At 39.0% G+C, this 27,143-nt stretch overlaps 1 protein-coding gene across 3 annotated transcripts in view; it reads right to left on the reverse strand.

The window, feature by feature from the left end:
* The window catches only part of LOC126478038 (protein SERAC1), a 136,802-nt gene that overhangs the window by 21,315 nt on the left and 88,344 nt on the right, over window positions 1–27,143 (reverse strand). Inside the window, exons 5-9 of one of the 3 annotated variants that reach the window (XM_050103668.1) lie at window positions 25,380–25,576; window positions 20,870–20,997; window positions 20,547–20,696; window positions 13,841–13,987; window positions 13,696–13,762 (exon numbers count right to left, since the gene is read on the reverse strand). In XM_050103668.1, coding sequence (XP_049959625.1) covers window positions 13,696–13,762; window positions 13,841–13,987; window positions 20,547–20,696; window positions 20,870–20,997; window positions 25,380–25,576 — 689 coding nt within the window. Of the gene's footprint in view, window positions 1–13,695; window positions 13,763–13,840; window positions 13,988–20,546; window positions 20,697–20,869; window positions 20,998–25,379; window positions 25,577–27,143 lie in introns of those variants that run through there. The other 2 variants (XR_007587437.1, XR_007587436.1) reach the window with 2 other exon arrangements.

The following is a 27,143-nucleotide window of genomic DNA, read 5'->3' on the forward strand; positions in this document are numbered from 1 at the left end:
TCTTTGAGCAATCTCCCAAAATCCTCAATTTTTGACTGATTTATTACCCTCCTGTACTCAGCCTTAACACAGTTTTTATCTTGAAAGTTTCAACATTTAACACAAGATGCTGCATGTCTTGCTCAGATAGCCTATTTACTATTGGTTGTGATATCACTTTTTTTCCTAGATTTGTCTACCAAGGTATTATCAATAGCAGTCTTAGAGCATTTACATACCTTAATTGTAAAGTTAACCATAGGAATTAAACTGAATGACAGTGTCACTGATTGCAATAACTGTTCACTGACAGAGCTTTTCAATAAATCCACATTAAAATCACTGTGAGATGGAACAACTGAGCTTCCAGATTAAAATTAATGAAGAGGTTAAATTTTCCTGAAAATGCTCTGTATATATTTACTATTGTAAAGGACTTCTTATGGAATACTAATTCCATTGCACAAGCTTCTAAGTGTCACTCTGAGCAAAATTTATTAATGTCAATATTCATGAAATCAAAACAGTTTCTGACAAATGTGACATCTCCTCCTTTCTCCACATTTTCTCTACAGAGTAAGATGCTAACTTGAATCCTGTAATATTTAACATATCTATACCATGGTCATGTGACATTCAGAGAGGCAGATTATATCAACTGGTTTGCTTACCTTTAATTCTTCAACACAAATGAGCAACTCACTAAGTTTACCCCATTGTCCTTGGATATTCCGATGCAGTAAGGATAACTGATTCTGTGTGCTGGCTGAATTATAATTGGATGAACCTAATTTTTCTGTCAGTTTTTGAATATCTCCAGATTCAATCATGAATTATGTACATTATAATTTGCTTTCTGGCTGCCTGTTTTATGAATTTGAATGCCATTTTCAGCCTATCTCTGAACATCTCTTCCCCCCCCCCCCCCCCCCCCCCCCCCCAGACAGTGTTCCCTTCCCTTTCCTGTTGAAGTGAAAGCCATGCCTAGTATAGTCCCACCTGCTGACAGAGTCAACAGGAACCACACCAATATGAGGCCTCATACCTGATCCAAGCAGCCATTCCACCTCAAAATTAACTATCCTAACAGAAGAGTTTAAATGAGCCCATGTTGGTGCCCCGGGAGTAGACAACATTCCATTAGAACTACTGATGGCCTTGGGAGAGCCAGTCCTGACAAAACTCTACCATCTGGCGAGCAAGATGTATGAGACAGGCGAAATACCCACAGACTTCAAGAAGAATATAATAATTCCAATCCCAAAGAAAGCAGGTGTTGACAGATGTGAAAATTAGCGAACTATCAGTTTAATAAGTCACAGCTGCAAAATACTAACGCAAATTCTTTACAGACGAATGGAAAAACTGGTAGAAGCGGACCTCGGCGAAGATCAGTTTGGATTCCATAGAAATGTTGGAACACGTGAGGCAATACTAACCTTACGACTTATCTTAGAAGAAAGATTAAGAAAAGGCAATCCTACGTTTCTAGCATTTATAGACTTAGAGAAAGCTTTTGACAACGTTAACTGGAATACTCTCTTTCAAATTCTGAAGGTGGCAGGGGTAAAATACAGGGAGCAAAAGGCTATTTACAATTTGTGCAGAAACCAGATGGCAGTTATAAGAGTCGAGGGGCATGAAAGGGAAGCAGTGGTTGGGAAAGGAGTGAGACAGGGTTGTAGCCTCTCCCCGATGTTATTCAATCTGTATATTGAGCAAGCAGTAAAGGAAACAAAAGAAAAATTTGGAGTAGGTATTAAAATTCATGGAGAAGAAGTAAAAACTTTGAGGTTCGTCGATGACATTGTAATTCTGTCAGAGACAGCAAAGGACTTGGAAGAGCAGTTGAACGGAATGGACAGTGTCTTGAAAGGAGGATATAAGATGAACATCAACAAAAGCAAAACGAGGATAATGGAATGTAGTCAAATTAAATCGGGTGATGCTGAGGGGATTAGATTAGGAAATGAGACACTTAAAGTAGTAAAGGAGTTTTGCTATTTAGGGAGTAAAATAACTGATGATGGTCGAAGTAGAGAGGATATAAAATGTAGACTGGCAATGGCAAGGAAATCGTTACTGAAGAAGAGAAATTTGTTAACATCGAGATAGATTTAAGTGTCAGGAAGTCGTTTCTGAAAGTATTTGTATGGAGTGTAGCCATGTATGGAAGTGAAACATGGACGATAACCAGTTTGGACAAGAAGAGAATAGAAGCTTTCGAAATGTGGTGCTACAGAAGAATGCTGAAGATAAGGTGGGTAGATCACGTAACTAATGAGGAGGTATTGAATAGGATTGGGGAGAAGAGAAGTTTGTGGTACAACTTGACTAGAAGAAGGGATCGGTTGGTAGGACATGTTTTGAGGCATCAAGGGATCACAAATTTAGCATTGGAGGGCAGCGTGGAGGGTAAAAATCGTAGAGGGAGACCAAGAGATCAATACACTAAGCAGATTCAGAAGGATGTAGGTTGCAGTAGGTACTGGGAGATGAAGAAGCTTGCACAGGATAGAGTAGCATGGAGAGCTGCATCAAACCACAACAACAACAACATGTTGGTGCCCCCCTCAGGGGACTCAGCATTTATGTGCTGGGTACGGGCTTGGCGAACCCAGGATCCCCGAGCTGGGGACTGGTGTGCGCCGCCAGTCCTCTGACACCGTAAGCTCTGGGCATGCTTCAGCGACCACCATGTGGCGCAACGGTGGAACGTTGTGTGTCGCAGGGACCGGGGATCTTGGCTTGATTGCCTGGATCGCGAGGATGGTACATACCTCCCTAAAAAACCCTTCAATCTTAAGGTGTGCTGCGCGCTGATAAGATGCATGGCTGTTGAGGTGGAACAGTCGCTAGCGGGTGACCTCTGAGGAACCTGCCACACCTCAGTTGTATAAGGCTTCCCCAGGCATACGAGGCTCTGTCTGGGCTGACGTTTCGTTCCCTAGCTGCTCGTGGGACGCACATGGCAACCATGTATTTCCCTTCACCAACTTCGCAATCAGTCAAGCGCATGAGGGAGGCTAGTCCTCCAGATATGCAGATGGAAAAGAGTAACAGGGCTCATGGAGTCATAAATGACAATGTTTTCATTGTGATTAAGAGGAAGGAGGGCTCATTTGAAAAAGTGTCTCCTTTCTATATACATAAAGGTTTAGAAGGACTCGCAGGTACACTGAACTCTATCAAACGCCTGAGGAATGGTACCCTGTTAGTTGAGACTACTAGGGCAACGCAAGTGGAACTGCTTCGGGAGTCACCCAAGTTAGGCGAGTATGATATTACTGTCGAGTTGCACAATTCCCTCAACTCCAGTAAAGGCGTTGTCACCTGCCGTGATTTAATGGATATCGATGTCGACGAGCTGAAGCAAGAATGGGCAACACAGGGGATTGTAGACGTGGAACAAAGGACACGTAGGAATAATGGAGTTATTGAGAAATCTGCCACTTTCATTGTGACTTTCAATTCGCCTGTCTTACCTGAATATGTTCTGGCTGGTTTCCTCCGACTTAGGGTTCGGCCTTATATACCTAACTCTATGCGCTGTTTCAAATGTCAGCGATTTGGCCATACGACAATGAGTTGTGGGGGTGAACCAACCTGCAGTATATGTGGCAAGGCAGCTCATGAAGCTGGGACCAACTGCACATCTCCAGCGCTGTGTATAAACTGCTCTGGGAGCCATCCCGTCTGGAGCAGAGACTGCCCCGTCTTTGTGGAAGAACGAAAAATTCAGGAGATCAAGGTGACAAAGAGGCTACCGTATGCGGAAGCCAAAAAAGAGTATAGGGCTACAAAACCCCCTGTCTTTGCCACATCCTATGCCTCCTTGGTGCACAACCGTGCGTCGCGAGTAGACGCTTCGACGCAGACCATGTCCAGCGTCTCAGTATCCTCCACCCATACCTGTACCTGTGTTTGTACCTGCCAGAGCACTCCCACTAACGATATAGCTATTCAGGCTGCTCCGCCTGCACCCACGGCTATTGCAGAGAAAGCTCCAGTGAAGCCTTCGAAGGCCCTCCAGAAACAGAGTGCCTCTCCACTTCCCCCATCCCCGACTTCCACAAAGAAAATGGGACCAGGGAAAGGGGCACGGCGTTTGACGTCAAACCTGCCAAAGGCACCATCGGATGTCGTCATGGCATCCCTGACTGATGAGGAGGACATCGTCATGGATTTTGATACCTCTTCCCCAGAACCTGGCAGCCCCTCTGCTGCCACTCGCTCTACAAGTGCCTCACCAGCGCGGCGCAAAGACAGGGGGAAATCTAAACCGAAACGCTGATATGGCTCCCATACTTCAGTGGAATCTGAATGGAGTCAGACCTCGCCTTGCAGAATTGCGGCTGTTAGTACAGGCAAACTCCATTTGCATCTCTTTGCAAGAGACACATTTTAAAGGGACTGACACGCCTGTACTTACGGGATATCACATGTACAGGAAAGACGACCTGACTGGTAATAGGGCTCAGGGTGGGGTGGCAGTGTTCATTAAGGACACATTCCACTCCTCACCTGTGACCTTAACCACAACGCTACAAGCGGTTGCAGCTCGGATCCTGGCCCAGGTTAATGTTACAGTGTGCTCCTTGTATTTACCACCCGCTGAGCTCATTGACAGTGAAGCCCTCGCACGGCTCATTGATCAGCTACCCCGTCCCTTTCTCATTTTAGGAGACTTTAATGCTCATAATGCATTATGGGGTTCCAACAAAACCTGCCCCAGAGGCCAGATGATTGAGCAGTTGCTCAGGACTTCCGACATCATACTGCTGAACACAGGTCAGGCCACGCATTTTAGCACCGCTTCAGGTTCATCTTCTGCCATAGACCTCTCTATTTGTTCGCCTGTGCTTGCGGACATTGCTCAGTGGGTCGTCGACGACGACCTTCATGGCAGCGACCATTACCCTATCTGGCTCCATCTGCCAGTTGAAATGGGTCGTGTCGCACAGCCACCGAAATGGTTGTTCCGGAAGGGAAACTGGATGCTCTACCGGCAGTTGACTGTTTTTGAACGGTGTGAAGGCGTCCAGGATTGGGTGGATCACATTACAGCGGTGATGCACCATGCCGCTGATGTATCCATACCAAAGTCAAAGGGAACACCTGTGCGGCAGCCTGTCCCTTGGTGGAATTACGACTGTTGTACCGCCATCAGAGACAGACGGGCGGCTTTGAGAAGATTCCGTCGGTGCCCCACTGCTGCGCATCTGACAACTTTCCAAATAGCATGGGCGCGGGCGAGAAAAATCGTTAGGGAGAGTAAACGGAGGTCTTGGCGTGAGTTCCTGAACTCCATCAATAGGTCCACATCTTCAAGCAAAGTATGGGAAGCCATTAGGAGGATCTCAAGGCGATACTCTCGACCGCCAATAGCAGCTATATGTGAGCGGGGGTGTCTCCTAACATCTCCAAGAGACATCGCCCGGGTGTTGGCAGAATCCTTTCAAACTATTACGGCCGATTCTAGCCAGGACCCAGAATTTCTGCGCTATCGGGGTACACAGGAGAGGGCTGGTTTTGATTTCCGTTCCAAGAACACTGAGGAATACAACCAGCCTTTCTCTTTGTGGGAGTTGGACTTTGCACTGTCCGTATCTCGGGATACCGCACCTGGTCCAGACCTGATATCATATAGCATGCTGCAGCAGTTGGATCTGCGGTCAAAGGAAGTCCTTCAACTTTTTAATGAAATTTGGAAGACAGGCGACTTTCCTAGTTCGTGGAAAGAATCGATTTTAATTCCCCTTTTAAAACCAGGGAAGGATCAGACTGAACCCAGTAGCTACCATAGCATTAGTCTCACGAGCTGCGTCGGAAAGACATTTGAGCGTATGGTCAATAGGCGCCTGGTGTGGGTTCTCGAATCCAGGTCCTTACTTACCCGCTGCCAGTGTGGGTTCAGGAGGTATCATTCCATCCTAGATAACCTGATCCTACTCGAAACAGCGATACAGGATGCTTTCCTACGTAAGCAACACCTTATCGGGGTTTTCTTCGACCTGGAGAAGGCGTACGATACTACCTGGAGGCATACCATTTTGCGGCAGCTTTATGAGTGGGGTTTCCGTGGGCGTTTACCCACACTCATCAGATCCTTTCTGTCGGACAGGTATTTTAAGTATAAGGTTGGGAGTGTCCTGTCTGACCGTTTTAAGCAGGAGAACGGTGTCCCTCAAGGAAGTGTCCTCAGTGTGACAGCTTTCGCAATTGCCATCAATAGTATTGCGTCCACAGTACGACGGCCCGTGCAGTGCTCCTTGTTTGTGGACGATTTCTCCATTTTCTGTGCGTCTTCCTCCGTCACAGCTGCTACACGCCAATTACAGCTGACACTCGTGCGATTGGAGGAATGGTCTAAGACCACGGGCTTTAAATTCTCTTTGGAGAAGACCGTTTGTGTAGATTTTAACCGTTCCCGTTCTCTTTTTAATCTCCCTGTTTTAAAACTAGGAGACACTGTTCTCCCCTTTATGGGAAAAGTGAAATACCTCAGGCTTATTTTTGATGAGAAGCTCACATGGTTGCCACACTTAAAGGATCTAAAGGTCCGCTGTTTCAAGGCTTTAAACGTCCTTAAATGCGTCAGTCATAGATCCTGGGACGCTGACAGGGCACGTCTGCTCCAACTTTATAAGGCCTTTGTGCGACCTCGACTGGAATACAGATGTCAAGCTTATGGCTCTGCAAGACCTTCCTACCTCAAAATGTTGGATGTGATTCACCATGAGGGTATTAGGCTTTCAACGGGGGCTTATCGCACGAGTCCAGTTGCTATTCTGTGTGTCGAGGCGGGAGAGCCTCCGCTGTCCATTCGGCGTCTTCTCCTCGTGGTACGGCACGCATACAGGACCAAGTCCACTCCTCTTTCATTGGCGTCCGACACTTTTTCCCAGCCGGCACTGGCACGTCTCTTCCGCCACCGTCCGGCGGCAACAAAGCCGTTTGGCATCCGTGCAAAGGAGAGTCTCGAGTCAGTATACCTGGAGGGCATTAAGGTCCTCCACCAGGGATGGAGTAGGGGATCTCCCTGGCGACTACAAAGGCCAAGATTACTTCTTGACCTGGCTGCTTACAGGAAGTATTGTACCCCGGACCACCTTTTTAAAATTAAACTTACTGAGATTTTAGAACGCCATTCCGATTTTATTACTGTTTACACGGATGGGTCTAAACAGGGGAATTTTATGGGCTGCTCTGCTGTGTTTCCCGATACTGTCCATCGGATAGGGCTCCCAGAGCAGTTCTCAGTTTACTATGCAGAACTGTTTGCCATTCTGCAAGCATTAGAGCATATGCGCCGACATCGTGGCACGAAATTCATCATCTGCTCTGATTCCCAAAGTGCTCTACACGCTCTTGAACAGATGTACCCAGCAGATCGGATGGTGCAAGAGGTGCAGGACGCACTCCTGCTCTTGCAACAGCAGGGTAAGGATGTGATTTTCTGCTGGGTTCCAGGGCACATAGGGATTCCTGGAAATGAACTTGCAGATGCGGCTGCCAAGGAGGCTTGCTCCATCCCACCTCCTGCTCGCTGTTCCGTCCCCCTGCAGGCCATTACGTCTTTCGTGACTCGGAAGGTCATGCGTTGGTGGGAGGCTCAGTGGCAGGACGTGAGGGATAATAAGTTGCGAGCAGTGAAGGATTCTGTCCGACCGTGGCTCACCTCCTTCCGACAACGACGTGCTGAGGAAGTAGCCCTTACACGGCTTAGAATAGGACATTGTCCTTTGACACATGGTTTTCTGTTACGTCGTGAGGAGCCACCAACGTGTCAGACATGTGGGACACAGTTGTCGATACGGCATATTGTAACTGAGTGTGTTTTATATGCGGGTTTGAGGGAAGATTTCAGTTTCCCACCAGACCTACCCTCTCTTTTAACTAATAATGAGGTGAGTGTCGCTAGAGTTTTACGTTTTTGTGTGATGTCTGGCCTTCTTCCCAAAATATTGGGATTGGAGTCTTAATGTGCTGTCCAGTGGTTTGGTCACCCATTATTTGTAAGTGGTCACTCAGCCACCGTTACTTATTTTTCCCTGTTTGTACTGCTATTTTATTTTTAGTTTTATCTCCCTGTTTTGATGTGCTGTGTCCATTCTTGCAATTTGAACAATATCAATTCTCTCACGATTCGGCTCTGAATTGAACTTTTGGGAACGGGCGCTGATAACCTCGCTGTTGTGCGCCCCAAGACACTAATAATCATCATCATCATCATCATGTTGGTGCCTCAGAACAGATACAAGCCCAACACAGTATGTCTCGTTGCTGAAGCTATCTTTACCAGATCACTCTAAATTGAATAATTGGGGTCCCTGTCCTTGCTATTCCCTGCCCCAACCACTGTTACCACAGCGTCTTACCTTGAAAAGTCTTTGCAAACTGAACCTACATCCTCTGTCACCTGAACCATACTTGCATTTGCTTTAAAAAAACTTTGTGTCCTGGTAATCTGATCATAGTTCATCCTGCAACAGTTGGCCAATACCTCTACCATGTGAATTACCTTACAACAAAAGTTTCTTCTTCTTTACAACTTTTTTTGACTTCTTGCTTCTCAAACATGTTTTGAAAGTTTATGGTGTCCTGTCTACTCCTACATGTACTTGTGGCTCATCAGGTACCAGCTGTGACAATAGATCAAACCTGTTTTCAACAGTGCGAACAACACTGTTTGAGAAAGTCCTATTCCTATTTCTTCTGTTACTTGTAGTCACTTCCCACCTTTCTTTTCCCTTTTCCCCCTTAATCTTTCCAGATCTTGTTTTGCCTTATCTAGTTCCACGTGGGAGGGGGGCAGTAATCTTCTCCTCCTGTTCCAGTGTCTTCCTACTTCTACAGCAAATCCTACACAACCAACCAGCCTTGTTTATTTCACCAGTTCCCATGCCGCTAAAGTCACCCACATGATAGAAACTGCAACAGCCCTTGCACCACAACCTAGAACTAACAGTCCTGTGGCAAGTCATACACTTCTCATTCATGACAAACAAATTTTAGCTTTAGGTAAGTTAAACAAGAGTAACTGCCTAGACTACTCCATTAATATATTAAACTTATTAGAAAGTTTAGGCCTAAAATTCAGATACTAATTCAAAACTTCTGGAGAAATACAAACAATTAAACATGTATTATTTATGTGATAAAACAAAAGTAAAAAAAAGAACTGAGCCTACACTGTATGAGCTTTTCACTTATTTCTGAAATTTTCACTTTGGCTACTTACTAGAGAATGAAATCGATAGCATCTAAGAATATGCTATCAACACATACTGTGCATTATTGAAATGATCACATGACCTACAGTGTACGATAATGTAAACAAAACCTAGTCCGAAATTCGTGCCTATGAAATGTTTTCTTTTTCCAAAAAGTACACAAAAAGATATGAAACCTTCAATTGATAGCTTACAATAGGTATTAATTTACTTATTTACAATATAATATTGCCCAACACTTATCCTTGTGAGAGTTCTGAGTGTACACTTCTCGTCAACCAAAGATGCGCACGCACAGGAATGCTAGTTGCCGTGTCAGCATCATCATGTTTGAAAAAGGGTTATCACCAGTACCAGCTAATTGGATTAGTGACCACATTCTCTCACTGAAGTATGTTGTAATGGTGTGCATTATTTCATTCTGGAGCCAAATGCTACATGGCAACTCCATAGCAATGTTTAAAACTGTTGTGTAATAAAACCACTTTTTGTACCTCCTGAAAAATTTTGTGTCTGGGATGTGACCACTTTTCCAACTCACCAATTTAATTCTGCTTACTATTCCATCATTGAAACACACAACACAATCCAGAACATTAAATCTCATGATACTTATTCTAAAAAGTACATTTTTGATATCTTTCTCCAGATTATATGATCAAAACATTCATTAGGAATTTGTGCGCGGCCATGGAGGCATTTTGCTAAAAGACTGTAATCCGTCAAGCCATCAAGGGGGGGTATATGTTTTACTGTTTTCATTGCATATCGCTACTCTACTTCAGGAAATGAATGGTTGTATATGTACGTTTCCCTCTAATGGTTTCCTTTTGAATCCCACCACCACAAAGCCTTTTGAACAAATAGCATATTGTGCAGTGTTGCCTATAGAATTCACTTCCCACACTGCTCTTCTCATTTTCTGTACTGGATGCAGCATTTCTCTTAACTGCAAAACCACAGTAACATTGCAGTATAGTGATCTCACTATCTGAAGGAGATACACAACTTGTGACTCGTTACCATCAGACAATTTCTTTCTTTTCAGGTTCTTCAGTTTTCATAGCATTGCACCCATCCTTTCAATTTTCAAATTCCTGTATCTCCTTACACTTTAGATTCTTTTACTTTCATGAGTCTTTTTGAATTTCCATCCCCAAGATAACTGATGTATCTAATATTTAATAATGTCTGATACTTCTGGAAAAATTGTAAGCACACCTGCCCGTTCCATTCCACCACTTTAACTCTTGCAATTCTTAGGGTGGTGAGCACCAACCAGGAGTAAGTGAAACTAAAGTAGTAAGTTACTAAGAGAGAAGGAAATCGGCGACTTCCAGTCAATAGTACTGAACTAAAGGAGTAAATTACTCCAGGAGAAAATTTTTCATTTACTTACAAGGTAAATTTATTTACTCCATTACTGGTGGATAGCAAAAGTCACTGTATGTGTCCATGCCACAGAGCCAAGAAAATATACCAAAGAACAAAAGGGAATTGTATGAAACTGGTGGACTCCCAAATGTCATAGGAGCCATAGGTTGTGTACACATACCCATACTTTGTCCTTCTGGAGCCTAAGAAGAACTATACAGAAATCTCAAGAATTTCTTTTCTACCAATACATAAATCATCTGTGATACCAGTATGAACATTCTGAACGTGGTAAGCCGTTGGCTGGGTTCGACACATGATGCATGCATTTGGGACAATAGTAGAGTTGCTGCAGAATTTGAAAATGGACAATATGATGGGTTGCTTGTTGGATATAATGGATATACTCTCTCCAAACATCTTATGACACCTGTGTTCCGAGTCCACACAGGAGCCGGTGCTGCAATAGAACCCATATTGCTACCAGATGTGTAATAGAGTGAGCATTCGGTGTTTGGAAGAAAAGTTTCCAAATTCTCACTAAACATTGCGATTTAAACCAAACAAGTGTGGGAATGTTGTTGTGGCTGCTAAGTTCTACACAACTTTTGACTAGAAGTTAGACATGTGTTTCACCATGACACTGTGGAGTGAATGACAGCGAATAACAAGCATTTTAGCCAGATGCAGATGCTGCAGGCCAAGTTGTCACAAGGTCTATTATACTTAATTATTTTAATTAAAATTGTACCTAGTTTGCTAGTAAAATTAGAAGTTAGTGTAAAGACTTTCCCTTCTTAAATGAATAAATAAACCTCCAGAGTGTCACTACTGCAATGAAAGTGACTCATTTTATTTATGTGTAATTTTATAGTTGTGTTCTTTTTTTCTTTCTTTCTTATTTTGTTTGCTTGGGGATTAAGATTCTCTTTTTATTTCTTAATTGAGCACTGAGAGTCATACAATGTTTTGATTATTTCTAAAAAAAATATTTTATAATATTGCAAATCCAAATAAATATTAGAATGTGATGTTAACAAAAATTAGTACCGATGCTGAAATGATAAATACAAATACTGTGCCACACAAGAAACAGGAGCATATTAACCATTTGAAAAAATATCAAGGAAATAAAAGATGTTTTATACATATGGATATTTTCTTATTCATTCACAAAAACCCAAATTTCACGAGCACATTGGCTGAAGAACTGGAACCTGAAGTTTGCTCCATTACGTTCTTGAACTGATTCATAATTTCCATTTTACAGTTTTCACTTCATCCATGATTTCTCTTTGTCTTTCTATTAATAACGTTTTTGCATTGTATTCCTCTTGTGTTATGGAACGAAGCTCATCTGCTTTTTTCAGCAATTCTCTGTTCTTCACTACAACCGCATGTTCTCTCCCTCTTTGGCTAGGTGCATCTTCTGATAAGCTCCCACTAGAGAATGCAGGCCGAGGTTCATGGCTATGAGATAAAGTTCCACCTTCAGCCGCTTCATTGTTACCTTCAGAGCAGTTATCATCATCGAAGTTTCTTGAAGGTATCGCACTATCTTCAAATGTGTCATTGCTGTTAACTCCAGCTATCTCTTTGAAAACTTGTGGGATCATATAACAACCATTTGCCTTATATTGTTGATCTTTGTCTCACCTACTCCACTGCCAGTTTGAAATTGTTCTTGATTAAATTTAGCTTTTATTTTCTTTGCTTTCACTTTCATGTCCTTCCAAATTACTTTAAGCTGCTCTTGGGATCTTTGTGTAAGAGCTTCTGCATTGTATTCAACATGTATTTTTCCCCAAACATCCTTTTTCCTTTTTAGCATTTTGACATCATGCTTTTTAGATTCAATAGTAGTTATGTACTTTTTCATTATTTCAGCAAATCACTCTTTTTTTCATTTTATGGTATGGTTTTTGAGCATTTCTTGGCTACCTGCATGTTGCTGCTAACTCGTATCTCAAACTGGCGCTTAAATTAATACGTGTCACCAAAAAACAATGGACGATGGTAGCTGCAGATGGCGGGGTTAACAGCAGATTCATCCATTATTAGAATGTTTCTTTTTCATAATACACAGATCTTATCATTAATTAGTGCAATAGCATTTAGATTTTACAATCATAATAATTCAATTTAATAATCCTTTCTAGCTTCTAAACTTAAAGCAATGAACATAAATTATTCAAAGGTGATGAAATAATGTCTGCTGACAATCAATATTTTCCGAGAGGGGATGTAATACATGTTCCAGCAGTGTCCAGAAATGGCTTACTTCTTTAGTAAAAAGTCATTACTACTTTAGTTATAACTAAAGAAGTAAATAGAAATTGAGCTCTCGAACAGTTACTAAAAGAGTATATTACTACAGAAGTAATTTACTAAAGTAGTCCTGACTAAAGAAGTAAGAGTTACTACAAGAGTAATTTATTCTAGTTTGGTGCTCACCACCCTTAGAGAAAATTATGAATACAACACCTCTCATGGCACCTACAACTGTAGCAGTGCTTTGTGAGGCATTCAAAGTCAACCGCCTTTTCATTATCTAGAGAATTACTTGTAACAGTGCCATTTGGAGAAGAATGTCCTTGTAGTTCCACAGGTACAAAACCAGAGATATAAACTGAAGACAGTTACAGACAAAAATTACGTGTAGACAGTAGTGCTAACACATGACTAAAATTTTGCTGAATAATTGTATCTTTGAAAGTAAAAGATGTGTGTGTCAAACAACGTACTCAAGAGGGAATGTGACTGATGGGCCATGTGCCACCAGGTTTAACAGGTCAAAGGCATCTAAATGCTCAAATTATGATGCACAAATAACTGGAACATCTGATAGGATAAAAATTTAAAATTCAATTTTTTCTTCAGTTTTCACTAGCCAGTGTTTTTAAGCTTTCCCAATGTTTGAAAATCTCGTGGGTATACAGATGAGTAGAATCATCAAAGATGACCAATATTTTGATGTCCCCCTTCCTCTTTATCCTGCATGTTGTTATGAGAGTTCATTGTTCCTTTATATTGGTGTCAGTGTGAGATGTAAGCTTACTAGGAAATGTTGTTGGTGTGCTGTAGTTGCATAGGCGTGCTGTCTTACCTATCAACAGGTTTGCATATACTGGTGTGATCTAGAGGAGCACCATACAGTTCACCAATCCCAGCATCTGAAAAACACAAAGTAAAACTCAGTCATTGTTTTCACCAAAAAGTCTATTTTTTGTCACCTCTTACAAACAACTTACCGGCTGATTCAACTGATACAATCTGTAAGTAAACAAGCTTCATAAATGTCTGAACTGTTTCTGTGAAACTGCAGACTTCAGCTTGTAACAGATTTCTATTTACAAGGGAAAGAAATTTTTCATGGAGCTCCAAGACATTATGACAATCTGTGAAAAAAGTACATGTGGTAAGTAAATTTTATTCCGACACTGTGTTACATTATATTGTAAGGAATGAAGCAAGTATAGTGATAATGAATAGTTTTGTGAATATAAATTGTTTTTCAATGAAGCACAAACTCTTTTTTTTTTTAAAAAAAAAAAGTCAGTGTTTTTCATGCATCTACATATTCTCAGAATTATTTTCAGTCTTGTGCATTTCTTGAAATTTTGGTAATATCCATCATGAGAATAAGTCATGTTATACTCCTGAAACAATGCAATTCTCCATACTGTTACTTTCCTCTTGGTGTGCTAGATTGGCACTTACAATGAGTATGGTAATGGTACTTTCATACGATGATGATGGTTTCATGTGCTAGCTTAACCTGCGGTTACAAAAACTTATCACTGCAGCAAAATGAGAGTTGAAGGGAAGTGAGTGTCAGAGGAAGCAGACATGACTTTACTGAAGAAAACATGCGGAAACTTCTAAAACAAGAACTACATAATATAGCAAATCATGAAGACAGGCAACTTTTGGTAAACAGTAGAATTTCAATAAATGTTTGGCTATTATTTGGCTTTCAGCCACTTTTAAGCTATTTGGCCAAATACTTTAGTAAGATGTTTTGTTGTAGTCAAATAACTGGTAAAATGAAACTATTGATTTATTTTATAATAATGACAACAATATACTTTTCTTGTAATTGTTAAAGCAGTCATAAGTACATAATTATTTCTGTAATATAAAAATTAATAAAAAACTAGGTATCAAATAAAATAAATGTATGTATTTCTGTGGGCTCATTTTTTAAAATAATGAATGTCTATGCACTTGAAATCTTGTAATTTCAATTCAGAAGTGGAAAACATTCCTTTTAAAGCATGGGTATAAAGCAGTAGCCAGTAAATAATTTTCACTTGTTGTGACATCTTCAAATCATTCTTGCAACCTTTGTGATATGACAGCCTCATCTGGCTTAATTTAGGTGTTAGCTCTGATGTGCTACTTTTATCAGTATCACAGTACTGTAACAACAAATGGAATAACTTCACAAAAGTAAGCATATCTGAAACTTGTCATTTTTGTTATTTCGTCAAAGGGCTGCAATAATTTCAGAAGTTGCTCTAGAAGCTCCCACTGTGTAGCAGTCAGATTGGCAATATCACAGTCTGCAAGCTAAAGTGAAATGGTCTGTTTTTGTTCCATTAGTGTTCCAAGATGTATGAGACAGGCGAAATACCCTCAGACTTCAAGAAGAATATAATAATTCCAATCCCAAAGAAAGCAGGTGTTGACAAATGTGAAAATTACCGAACTATCAGTTTAATAAGTCACAGCTGCAAAATACTAACACGAATTCTTTATAGATGAATGGAAAAACTAGTAGAAGCCAACCTCGGGGAAGATCAGTTTGGATTCCGTAGAAACACTGGAACACGTGAGGCAATACTGACCTTACGACTTATCTTAGAAGAAAGATTGAGGAAAGGTAAACCTACGTTTCTAGCATTTGTAGACTTAGAGAAAGCTTTTGACAATGTTGACTGGAATACTCTCTTTCAAATTCTAAAGGTGGCAGGGGTAAAATACAGGGAGCGAAAGGCTATTTACAATTTGTACAGAAACCAGATGGCAGTTATAAGAGTCGAGGGACATGAAAGGGAAGCAGTGGTTGGGAAGGGAGTAAGACAGGGTTGTAGCCTCTCCCCGATGTTGTTCAATCTGTATATTGAGCAAGCAGTAAAGGAAACAAAAGAAAAATTCGGAGTAGGTATTAAAATTCATGGAGAAGAAATAAAAACTTTGAGGTTCGCCGATGACATTGTAATTCTGTCAGAGACAGCAAAGGACTTGGAAGAGCAGTTGAATGGAATGGACAGTGTCTTGAAAGGAGGATATAAGATGAACATCAACAATAGCAAAACGAGGATAATGGAATGTAGTCTAATTAAGTCGGGTGATGCTGAGGGAATTAGATTAGGAAATGAGACACTTAAAGTAGTAAAGGAGTTTTGCTATTTGGGGAGCAAAATAACTGATGATGGTCGAAGTAGAGAGGATATAAAATGTAGGCTGGCAATGGCAAGGAAAGCGTTTCTGAAGAAGAGAAATTTGTTAACATCCAGTATTGATTTAAGTGTCAGGAAGTCATTTCTGGAGGTATTTGTATGGAGTGTAGCCATGTATGGAAGTGAAACATGGACGATAAATAGTTTGGACAAGAAGAGAATAGAAGCTTTCGAAATGTGGTGCTACAGAAGAATGCTGAAGATTAGATGGGTAGATCACATAACCAATGAGGAAGGATTGAATAGGATTGGGGAGAAGAGAAGTTTGTGGCGCAACTTGACCAGAAGAAGGGATCGGTTGGTAGGACATGTTCTGAGGCATCAAGGGATCACCAATTTAGTATTGGAGGGCAGTGTGGAGGGTAAAAATCGTAGAGGGAGACCAAGAGATCAATACACTAAGCAGATTCAGAAGGATGTAGGTTGCAGTAGGTACTGGGAGATGAAGAAGCTTGCACAGGATAGAGTAGCATGGAGAGCTGCATCAAACCAGTCTCAGGACTGAAGACCACAACAACAACAGTGTTCCAAGCATATAATAGGTGGAAGTCCACCATGTATTGACATCTTGCACCGATTCAAGTTGAGGGAAATCCAAAACTGTTTGGATGTCATTGTTCTGGTTTTCAGTCAGAAGTCTGGTTTGATGCAGCTCACCATGGTATTTTGTTCTGTGCAAGCCTCTTCATTTCCAGGTCTACTGCAACTATGTCCTTCTGAATCTGCTCCTATATTCATCTCTTGATCTCCCTCTATGATTTTTACCCCTGTGCTTCCCTCCAGTACTAAACTGGCGATCCCTTGATGTTACAGAATGTGTCCTACCAACTGATCCCTTCTTGTAGTCAGGTTTTGCCAAAAATTTCTTCTCTCCCCAATTCTATTAAGTACTTCCTCATTATTTACATTATCTACCACTATAATCTTCAGCATTCTTCTGTAGCACCACATCTCAAAAGCTTCTAGTCTCTTCTTGTCTAAAGTGTTTATCGTCCATGTTTCTATTGCATACATGGCTACATTCCTACAAATACTTTCAAAAAAGACTTGCTTACACTTAAATCTATTCTCGATGTTAACAAATTTCTCTTCTTCAGAAATTCTTTTCTTGCCGTTGCCAGTCTGCATTTTATATCCTCTCTACTTCGTCCATCAATTATTTTACTGCCCAAATAGCAGAACTCTACTACTTAAAATGTCTCATTTCCTAGTCTACTTCTTTCAGCATTACCCCATTTAACTTAACCACATTCCATTAGCCTCATTCTGCTTTTGTGGAAGTTAATCTCATATCTTCCTTTCAAGAAACTGTCAATTCCATTCAACTGCTCTTCCAAGTCCTTTGCCATCTCTGAAAGAATTACAGTGTCACTGACAAACCTCAAAGTTTTTACTTTTACTCCCTAGACTTTAATTCCTATTCCAGAATTTTCATTTGTTTCCTTTACTGCTTGCTCAATATACAGATTGAATAATTTTGGGGATAGACTGCAACTCTTTCTCATTTCCTTCTCAACTACTGCTACCCTTTCATGCCCCTTGACTCATAATTACCATCTAGTTTCAGACTAAATACCCTCAGACTTCAAGAAGAATACAATAATTCCAATTCCAAAGAAAGCAGGTGCTGACAGGTGTGAAGATTACTGAACTATCAGTTTAATATGTCATGGTTGCAAACTACTAACATGAATCCTTTACAGAAGAATGGAAAAACTGGCAGAAGCCAGCTTAAAAAAAATCTGTTTGGATTCCAGAAAAATGGAGAACACGCAGGACAATTCTGACTCTATGATTTCTCATAGAAGAAAGTTTAAGGAAAGGCTAACCTACATTTATAGCATTTATGGACTTAGAGAGAAGGCTTCTGACAATGTTGACTTTCAAACTCTGAAGGTGGCAGGGGTAAATTACAGGGAGCAAACAGCTACTTACAATTTGTATAGAAACCAAATGGTATCTTTTTGGGTAGAATGCAATTTTTTTTGTGTAATCCCTGAATGTTTAAAATGAGTTACGATACTCCTGCCAGTTGCTATCATGTGAGTTACATTTGACTGAGCCTTCAGACAATGGTTAACAATTAATTAAACACTATGAATGAAACAAAGCACTGAGGCCACCTCTGTAGTATTAACAGGTTTTACTATGTTTCATCCATTATCGTGAATAATTATATGAATTTTTGCCAGCTGAATGTCCTGTAAATTTGTAATTTCCTGTAAACTAATCACTATGTTTTCTGGTGGATGTTGTCCCTCAAACTACTTGATGCTTAACATTATATGTTTGACATTGAGTTCATGATCAATAACATGTGCAGTAAAACTTAAGAAAATTTTAATTATGCAAGCACATCCACATGTCACGAAAATATAATCAGTCTCTGAAAATAATCTTTTAATTGTGTCAGCCACCTTATGACATATTTCTGGAATTATTTTACCTGAAAAGTAAGGGTGATCTGGTATTTTATATTGTGGAAAAGTGCTATTAATCAGTCTTCTAAAGCTCGCTCTTTCTACTGTATTCACTGCCCCATTGTTAAGTGCTATCATTTCACCAATTAAAAGATGGTAGTTTTTAATCTTAGGAGCATCGATATCCCGTGGTTTGTGTATTTCAGATCATTTGTCGACTTGGTTGCTTTTTTGGTCTCAAAGATTTACTTACACCTGTATCTTGATCCGAATATATTATTCATGGCAAGTTTGGTAAACAGCTATTAAATAGTTATTAGCACTTGCACTGTGATGATAGTGGAGTTCTATCTCCAGAATTTCATTTGTTTTGTAATGTTGCAGAATGGGGCAATACACCAAGAACAAATCAATACCAGTTGATCTGAAGACCAGTTTGGTATGTCAGTACTTTAAACTTGCATTATTGATAATAAACAAATTTCTAGAATGTAATTAGTTGACGTGTACTGGTTTAACTGGTAACATTTCAGCCTCCTATACTTGAAATGTCTAATTTAGAAATGTACTTTATAAGAATGATAAATCACAATTAACAGTTCACATTTCAATTAGACAATGATTCATGCTAGACAGAAGATTTTAATATTTTTTAATTGTTTGGTGCATCCTTCTTTTTCTCAGTGATTAGCTAATCATAGTTCCCCCTTACATTATTGTAACAATTGATTTTGAAAAAATGAATATAAAGTGAGTTTCATGTATTATGTATTTTTAAGTGAATGAGTACAAACGACACAGACTGGATTAGATATAATTTTAGTTTCAAAATTTAACATTTAGTTTTAAGTATTTTAACTACATTCATCTCAAAATATTCTTGTAAGAACACCAATGACCACAATGTTGAGTGTCTTAATGATACAACCATTCCATTCCCGCCCCCCCCCCCCCCCTCCTCTCTCTCTCTCTCTCTCTATGCAGAAACTAAATGTAACAATCTTCAAGAGTTATACTGTCAACACCAGTGATAAAGTGAAAAAACTTTTTGATGTTACATGGGAAAGTCAGTTAAGACAGAAAGAGTGCTTTTACTGCAAAAGTCAGCGATCTCACCAGCATGAAGTGTTCATCTTGAACCTCATGGATGCCTCTACTTAATGAGTAAGAGACCCTTAAACTGACAGTATATTTACTAATTTATAAAATTTGGGCTGATATCATAAATTTATTTGAAAGGAATGACAAAAACCATTTATTGAACATGAGATATTTGAGCAAACTGAATTAATGATTTAATCCTATGTTACTGTATGAAAAAGTGCTCAGCACTATGCAACACTTTTCAGTACACTTCCTCAAGTGGAAGTCTGTTAACAAAAACCTTAGAGTACTTCAGTCCTAGTTGAAGTATTTTCTCCTGGCAAACTCGTAGTCACTCTTGCAGGAATATTTTTAGGCACATTAACTACATATAGGGCAAATGATATTTGATATGATAAAGTGAATGGGGCACTACATATTCTGGTTCTCATAGTCTGCATAAAAAGAGAGGTTCAAGGCTGACAGCAGACAATTGCAGTTAGTGAGGCAAATATGATACTTGGCCCAGACTCATTTCTACTGATTGAGAACTAAAGAACTAAGAGGTAAAGGAAAAGTGCATGAATATTTTGACATATGCATGACAAGTTAATACTTTGTACCAAAACAAATTTCAATTCTGGCTCACTGCCTTTAAAGGGCAGTGTGCACAAATTATGCAGACTAATTCCACCTCTTAGAAGCTTGAACTTCACAGGGTTCTACACCTTCCTTTCTGAGCCAGCAAAGGCTCAACACAGTAAGAGAATTCATTCTCAGTATACAGACTGAAAATCAAAATAGAGGGTACTTCTTTACTTTTCTAGTTGTGTTGGACAAAGAACAGATGTACACTTCTTAACTAAGTGGAGAAACATTGATCTTTCATAGAAGAACAGCTGTTGGATTAGTGCTTGTTTGTTTCCTATCAGGTTACTGAAATTTTACAAATTTGTTGTTATTGTGTGTTAGCTATTGTTATACATTACTTGCATGTACTTCTGTCAGTTCGATGGATTGCCTGAGAAATGGCAAGTTTATCTTGGCAGGGACAGATCCACGATGAGGCACACTGTAGAACATTATTCCTCTTGTATTACGGTACAGGCCAGCTAAATTTTCTTTGCCACTTTCTTGTGCTGTAATGTATAGCATTAATTGTCAATAAGCTGAGCATGATGGATATATTGCATTTATGAAATGGTAATCAGTGTTGTAGGGTGTGAAAGTAATCACTTCAATTGAACATATATAAGAAATAAACATAAAGCAGCACTTTTAAAACTGCAACTTATAACATAGTTTTACTTACCATAAACTATTATTTGCTTCACAAACAGTCCACCTTTTGAGTGGCCTACCCATACAATTGGGTAATTTCCTACACCAATCCTGCATAAGAGCTCAATCATTTTACAGCTTCTTTCGATCATTGATGTGCTGGAAAGATATGTGGGAATTTGCTTGACTGATCATTCAAAATGTGCAAACTAAACTTACACATGATCTATTGGGTAGTAATAAAAATAACAAAGACAACAAAAAAGTGAGATCCACTTTTCACACTGAAAATGTTAAAATGCTTGCATTATTAGCTAAATGAATGAGAAAAACATAAGTAAAAAGAATAATATTAAAAATGGTAGTCAGCACATTGTGTCAACTGAAAACTTATTTTATAGCAAGTGCTCATCTGGTATAAGGCATTCCATTGAAAACAACATGGCACCTTAGGAATACTAAGCAAGACAGAATTGTTGTTAATACACTGTAATAGTATGTTGGAGAAGTGATGCAAATCACTGTCTGGACATCCTGATTTATGTTTTTCATGTTTAACCTAAATCACTCCAGGTGAATGTTCTCAGGTTTCTTCCAGAAAGGTTGATTTTTTGCTTCCTTCCTTCTCATCTGATTCTTTACTCTTTCTCTAATACCTTGGATTTGCAAGTTGTGACCTTGTGATATATGACATATTACTTGACTATATCTTGAACTCAAAACAAATATTTTAATTTTTTCTGCTCGTACTTTATGTTTCTTTAGTTCCCCAATAATACAGTTAATTAACAACTTAAACCTAAGTACATTTTGTTTCATAATTCTGTTCAGGCTATCCTTGTAAACATTTCCTGTCATTTAACCTCTTTGAAGGGTATTACACTCTCATAGAGATCAGACATAACACCAACAAACAAAAATTCATGATGAAATTACACTTTGAAACATGTTTCAGAAGTCTCATGTACAGGATTCTATCCATACATTTCATTTTTATAGTTATTTTCTGACACAGTCACATGAGCATTGTGTTGATGTGTGTTTAGCCTGATGATGACCAGTGGCTGGTTGATGCTGGGAACAGCATTCTGAATTGCTCATGTGATTGTACCAGGGGGAAAAAAAAAAAAAGAACATAAGCCAGTAGCTTTATCTCCTAGACAGCATGTCATATATTCACTCCCTTTTCGATTCCATGCTACAAGGCTTAGAGGCCCTGACTGGAGCATAGGGGAGCTTCACATCTCACTGAGTTCTCAAATAGGAGATCAAGTAGGCCTACAGCTCTGTAATACTAATCATGTACATATCAGCATGTAGATAATCTGTAGTATAAAGGTTATTCAGTTATGGGCTTCCTTCTTGATGTTGTAAACTTCCACTCTGCCTCGTGATGACTAGGTGTTGTGTGATGTCCTTAGGTTAGTTAGGTTTAAGTAGTTCTAAGTTCTAGGGGACTGATGACCATAGATGTTATGTTATGTTATGTTATGTGGTTTATTCATCTCATTACATACAATTTTCAAATCATTTGATTTGATGTACAGGAGACATGTCACGGTTTACAAAAGAAACTTTTTTCACTTTTTTAAGAGAACTACAAAAGTTTACATTATATTTTACATTTCTAAGTTACAGCTACACATGTACATAAAATAATAAATGTATTACAATCCCTGTGTTCAGATTGTGAAGCTGTCCTCAATGAATTCATCGACAGAATAATAACACTTTTCCACCAGGAGAGTAAAGAGCAATCTTTTCAGTGAACCAATCTCCATTTTAAATATATTACTGCCTTTTATTTTATTGAAAATTTTTAACCCCATATACTCTGGCGTTTGGGCATAAAGTTTTAAATGATGTGTTGGAAGTTTGAAGTTATCTCTGTGGCGAGTGCTGTAGTTGTGGTCAAAACGGAAATTGTCTAGTGTATGTTGATTTCTATATAGGAACACCACCATCTCATATATGTGAAGTGAGGGGATAGATAGTACTTTTAAATTTTTTAACAGTGGTCGACAGGATTCCCGTTTTTTTGCAACACACATGTTTCTAATTACTTTCTTTTGTAATACTAGGAGCCTAGTGACATTTGCTGAATTTCCCCAGAAGATTATGCCATAACGAATAACTGACTCGAAGTAGCAGTGATAAACTATCTTTCTGGTATCTATGTTTGTGGCACCTGACAAAATACACATTGCAAATGCTAAGTTGTTCAGTTGATTTGCTAAGTAATCTATGTGTACCTTCCAATTTAAATTTTTGTCAAGATTTAGGCCTAAGAACTTCACGTGGTTTGCTTCTGTGATATCCTGATCATTGCAAGTTATCTTTATTTCACTCCTTTCTACTGATTTAGCTTCAAATTGCATCATTTTGGTTTTAGTTACATTTAGTTTTAGTCCATTTTGATAGAACCAAGATTCAAGTTTTTCTAAAGTGTTTTTGGCTTTTTCTGGAATATTTTCAGATACCTCATTTTCAATTAGAACTGATGTATCATCAGCAAATAAGACTGAATGAACATCAATAGCAAGTGGTAGGTCATTTACGTAAAAAAGAAACAGATAGGGACCCAATATCGAACCTTGTGGGACTCCTTGGGGAACTGTTTTCCAGTCTGATGAATAATTGGTTCCATTTGAAGTTAAAATTACTCTTTGTTTCCTACCTGACAGGTAAGAGCTAAACCATTTTAAAGCAGTGTCTCTGATTCCATACATCTGTAATTTGTGGAGGAGTAATGCATGGTTCACTGAATCAAAAGCTTTAGTCAGATCACAGAATATACCTGTGACCTTTCTACCTTTATCTAACGTGGAGCATATTTTTTGGATAAACTCATTTATAGCATTCGCAGTGCTTTTACCCTGTTGGAATCCGAACTGGTTTTTAAAAATTATATCATTTACAGTAAGAAAGTTATTAATTTGTTTTGCTGCAATCTTTTCAAACACTTTAGAGAAGACCGGCAAGAGAGAGATAGGGCGGTAATTCCCCATATCTTCTGTCGATCCTTTCTTGAATAGAGGTTTGATCTCACCATATTTCAATACCTCTGGAAAGCATTCCTGTTCATAAGATTGATTTATAATAGTTGACAGTGGTTGGGAAATAATATCATACACATACTTGATTAAGTCCCATAGTGCTCAGAGCCATTTGAACCATTTTTGTAAACTTCCAAATGTTGTGATATTATTTTTTTTTAATTTATCTTTGTTTGGACCAACTAGAACCACTTAACAACTCCAGTTTCTCCTCTTTCTTTGTTGTTTTTGTTTTGAAAGTATTCCTGAATCTTATCCCTATGTTGACTTTTCCTTTCATCTGTCCTTGTTGTTCCTGATTTCTTATTTCTTCTGCTTTGAAAGCCTTTATTTTATTCTTAAAAATATCTCTTTCTGTTATTCATGACTCTTTGATGGTGTTTCTTTCTAGTTTTTTTAATTTCTGTAATCTATATTACTGCCAATTTCTTTTCCCACAAATACAATATATTTGTTTCATTAGATTGCTCTCATTCATTCAGCAGAGGTATCCAAAGGAGATTACTCTCCACATTACTATTACATCTGATATTTTCTCAATATTTTTGTAGATCTCCTTGTTACTTCTCGTTCTCTGGGCATCTGCAGTTTGCCTATGCCCACTGTGTTTCTAATAGTTCGTCTTTCAGAACCCATTTTCTGCCCAGCTTATAGTTCATCTTTAAGCATTCACGTGCATATAAACATTCTGGTTTCCCCCCTGTGGTATAGTCTTTTTGTTTTGTTTTCCTAGATATTCATTTCTTATTGTAGTTATTTCTTGTCAAACCATAGGCTCTTTTCATTCCTTAGCCCTTCCATCAATTGCAAAATTTTCTAGTCCATTTTGCGGTATGATTTCTCCAAAATATTTAAATTTACTAAATCTCTCTATTTTACCTATTTGTATTCCAGTTTATTTTGGTGCATTTTTTACATTTATCATGAATTACCTGAGTTGGCTGAGACTGCAGTCTTGTGTGCAAGTTGCTTTTGCATGAGTGTCTCTGCGTGTGTGTATTGTTGACAAAGACCTTAATGGCCGAAAGCTATAATTGTGAGAATCTTTTTGTTGTGCCTATCTGCAACTCAGCATCTCCGCTATATGGTGAGTAGCAACTTTCCTTCTCTAATATTGTTACCATGAATTCTGTTATTTCTGCCAAAGTTGTAAGACCAGTTCTTCTTTTCTCCCCAGAATATTTTGTTGAGTAATCCCTTCTGTCAGAATTTTCTGAAAGTATTCCAAAATTGTCTGCAAAAGCCTGACAGTTCACATTAGCTCAGATTTCCAGATCCTTAAATTTGTTCTAGGACACACAGAAACAATTAAGTTGCTAAGTCATTGCCTTATTTAACAACAGTTTTTATTTGTATTTGTGACATTTTTATTCTGAAATATTTTTTAATTTTATGAAGGTATTATTCAGAATGATCAATGATAAGCTATAAAAACTACAATACAAGAAGGTTTAAATAAGAAGTGAAATATTGTGTTTTACAAACCGTGGTGGTTGTTTAACTCCAACAGGGCACCAAAGCATTGCATCTGTGGAGTAGTTAACTGCTATCACACGTACTCCTGGACAGTCTAGTGGCAACCAGTCACGGGGCCAGCAGGCTGAGTATGTTTTTTTCATATCTGCTAGGTCCTCATGTTTTGAGTCATCACTTCCCCATTGCTTCTCATTCTCATGATCTTCCTAGAAACCACATTGCAATGATCCTTTTTGGTAGTACTGCTCATAGTTGGAATTTAAAGCATATGAGAAGTTCAGACATGAATAGTATTATATCTGTCCTATACAATATACATGAGGAATCAGTGGTGACTTAAGTTTACTTCAAGTATCCAATACCACCAGGTGTTTCAGTCACTTCATAATCAAGAGCTAAGCAGTAAGGAAGTTCTACATTTTAATACATCCATGTGATAACCCATTTCCTGTGCGAAAATGTGGGAAATTGCAAGATATGAATGAGCTATAAAGCTGAGAGGAAGGAACAGCAATTAAGAAATGCTACAAGAGGCAACTATGTTGCTGATTCTAGAGACAGCTTTGTAGGAAATGGTGCATTGTTTGCATATGACTACCAATATGATTGATGTAGCAGACACTTTGTTGTGGCAGTACTGATATTTCTAAATTGTGAATTTTGCAGCAAAGGAAAATAGAAAACTAAGTGCCAGGTGGCTGTGGAAAGTTTTCAGATGGAGATTCATGGGACCTAAAAAAGTTAAGTAAATTTGATGGCTGGTAAAAGATTACTTGTATGAAAAGGGGAAATTTTGGATAGTATGATCTCATGTTGAGCATCACACGAGAAATTCCTAGTCACTGTTGTAAATTACAGATGAAGATATTACTATATGATTAGATGAAGGACTATATTATCTTTAGGCACAGATAAAATGAACAACCACAGAATAAACAATTTAATTGTGAACAAATGTGATAAGGTACTTGCAGAATGAGAATTTTGGTGTCTGATTACTATCTTTTATGCAAATAAAAATAGTCCAGAGACCATACAGATACTGAAATACACTGCCTTGTAAATCAAAAAGCACTTCGAAGTTACATAGTAAATCAAGATATAGATGGTATGCACATAACTTTTACATACACTGGCAGAAAAAAAATAGTATGCCCTTTCAGAAGTTTCCAATTCACTCAAGATTTACTGTTGCAACAGTGCATATGAAGTACATGAAATGATTACATTTACAGATCAATAGCACAAGTAGTTCTGAGGTACCATGTAATAACCCATGCCAAAACACCCATATCAGTGAGTGATGTTGCCTCCAATGCAGGCACTAATTCTGGCATCCATTAGATCCTACAGATGGTGAGTACAGCCCTGGGATACATACTGCCATGCCTGGTTGACCTGTTTGTGAAGTTCTGTAAGACTTGTTGGTTGATAAGTCACATGAGTCACTTCTCAACTCATCATATCCCACATGTGCTCGATTGGAGACAAGTCCGAAGATCATACTGGCCAGGAATGTTGTTGCACATCTTGCAGAGCACACTTAGTTTCATGGGCAGTGTGTGGGTGAGCACTGTCCAGCTGGAACAATATATCACCTTCCTGTTGCAAGAACGAGTCTAACAACATTCTTAATGCACTGAGTGCTGACTAGCATCCCCTTCATGAACACCAAAGCTGAACAAGAGTTGTAGCTTATCGCACCCAGGCCCATAAGGTCTGGTTTGGGACCAGTGTGTCTTGGACAAATGTACTCTACGACACAGCACTCAT

The sequence above is a fragment of the Schistocerca serialis genome, chromosome 1 (assembly GCF_023864345.2).
Source record: "Schistocerca serialis cubense isolate TAMUIC-IGC-003099 chromosome 1, iqSchSeri2.2, whole genome shotgun sequence".
Lineage (NCBI taxonomy): Eukaryota > Metazoa > Arthropoda > Insecta > Orthoptera > Acrididae > Schistocerca > Schistocerca serialis.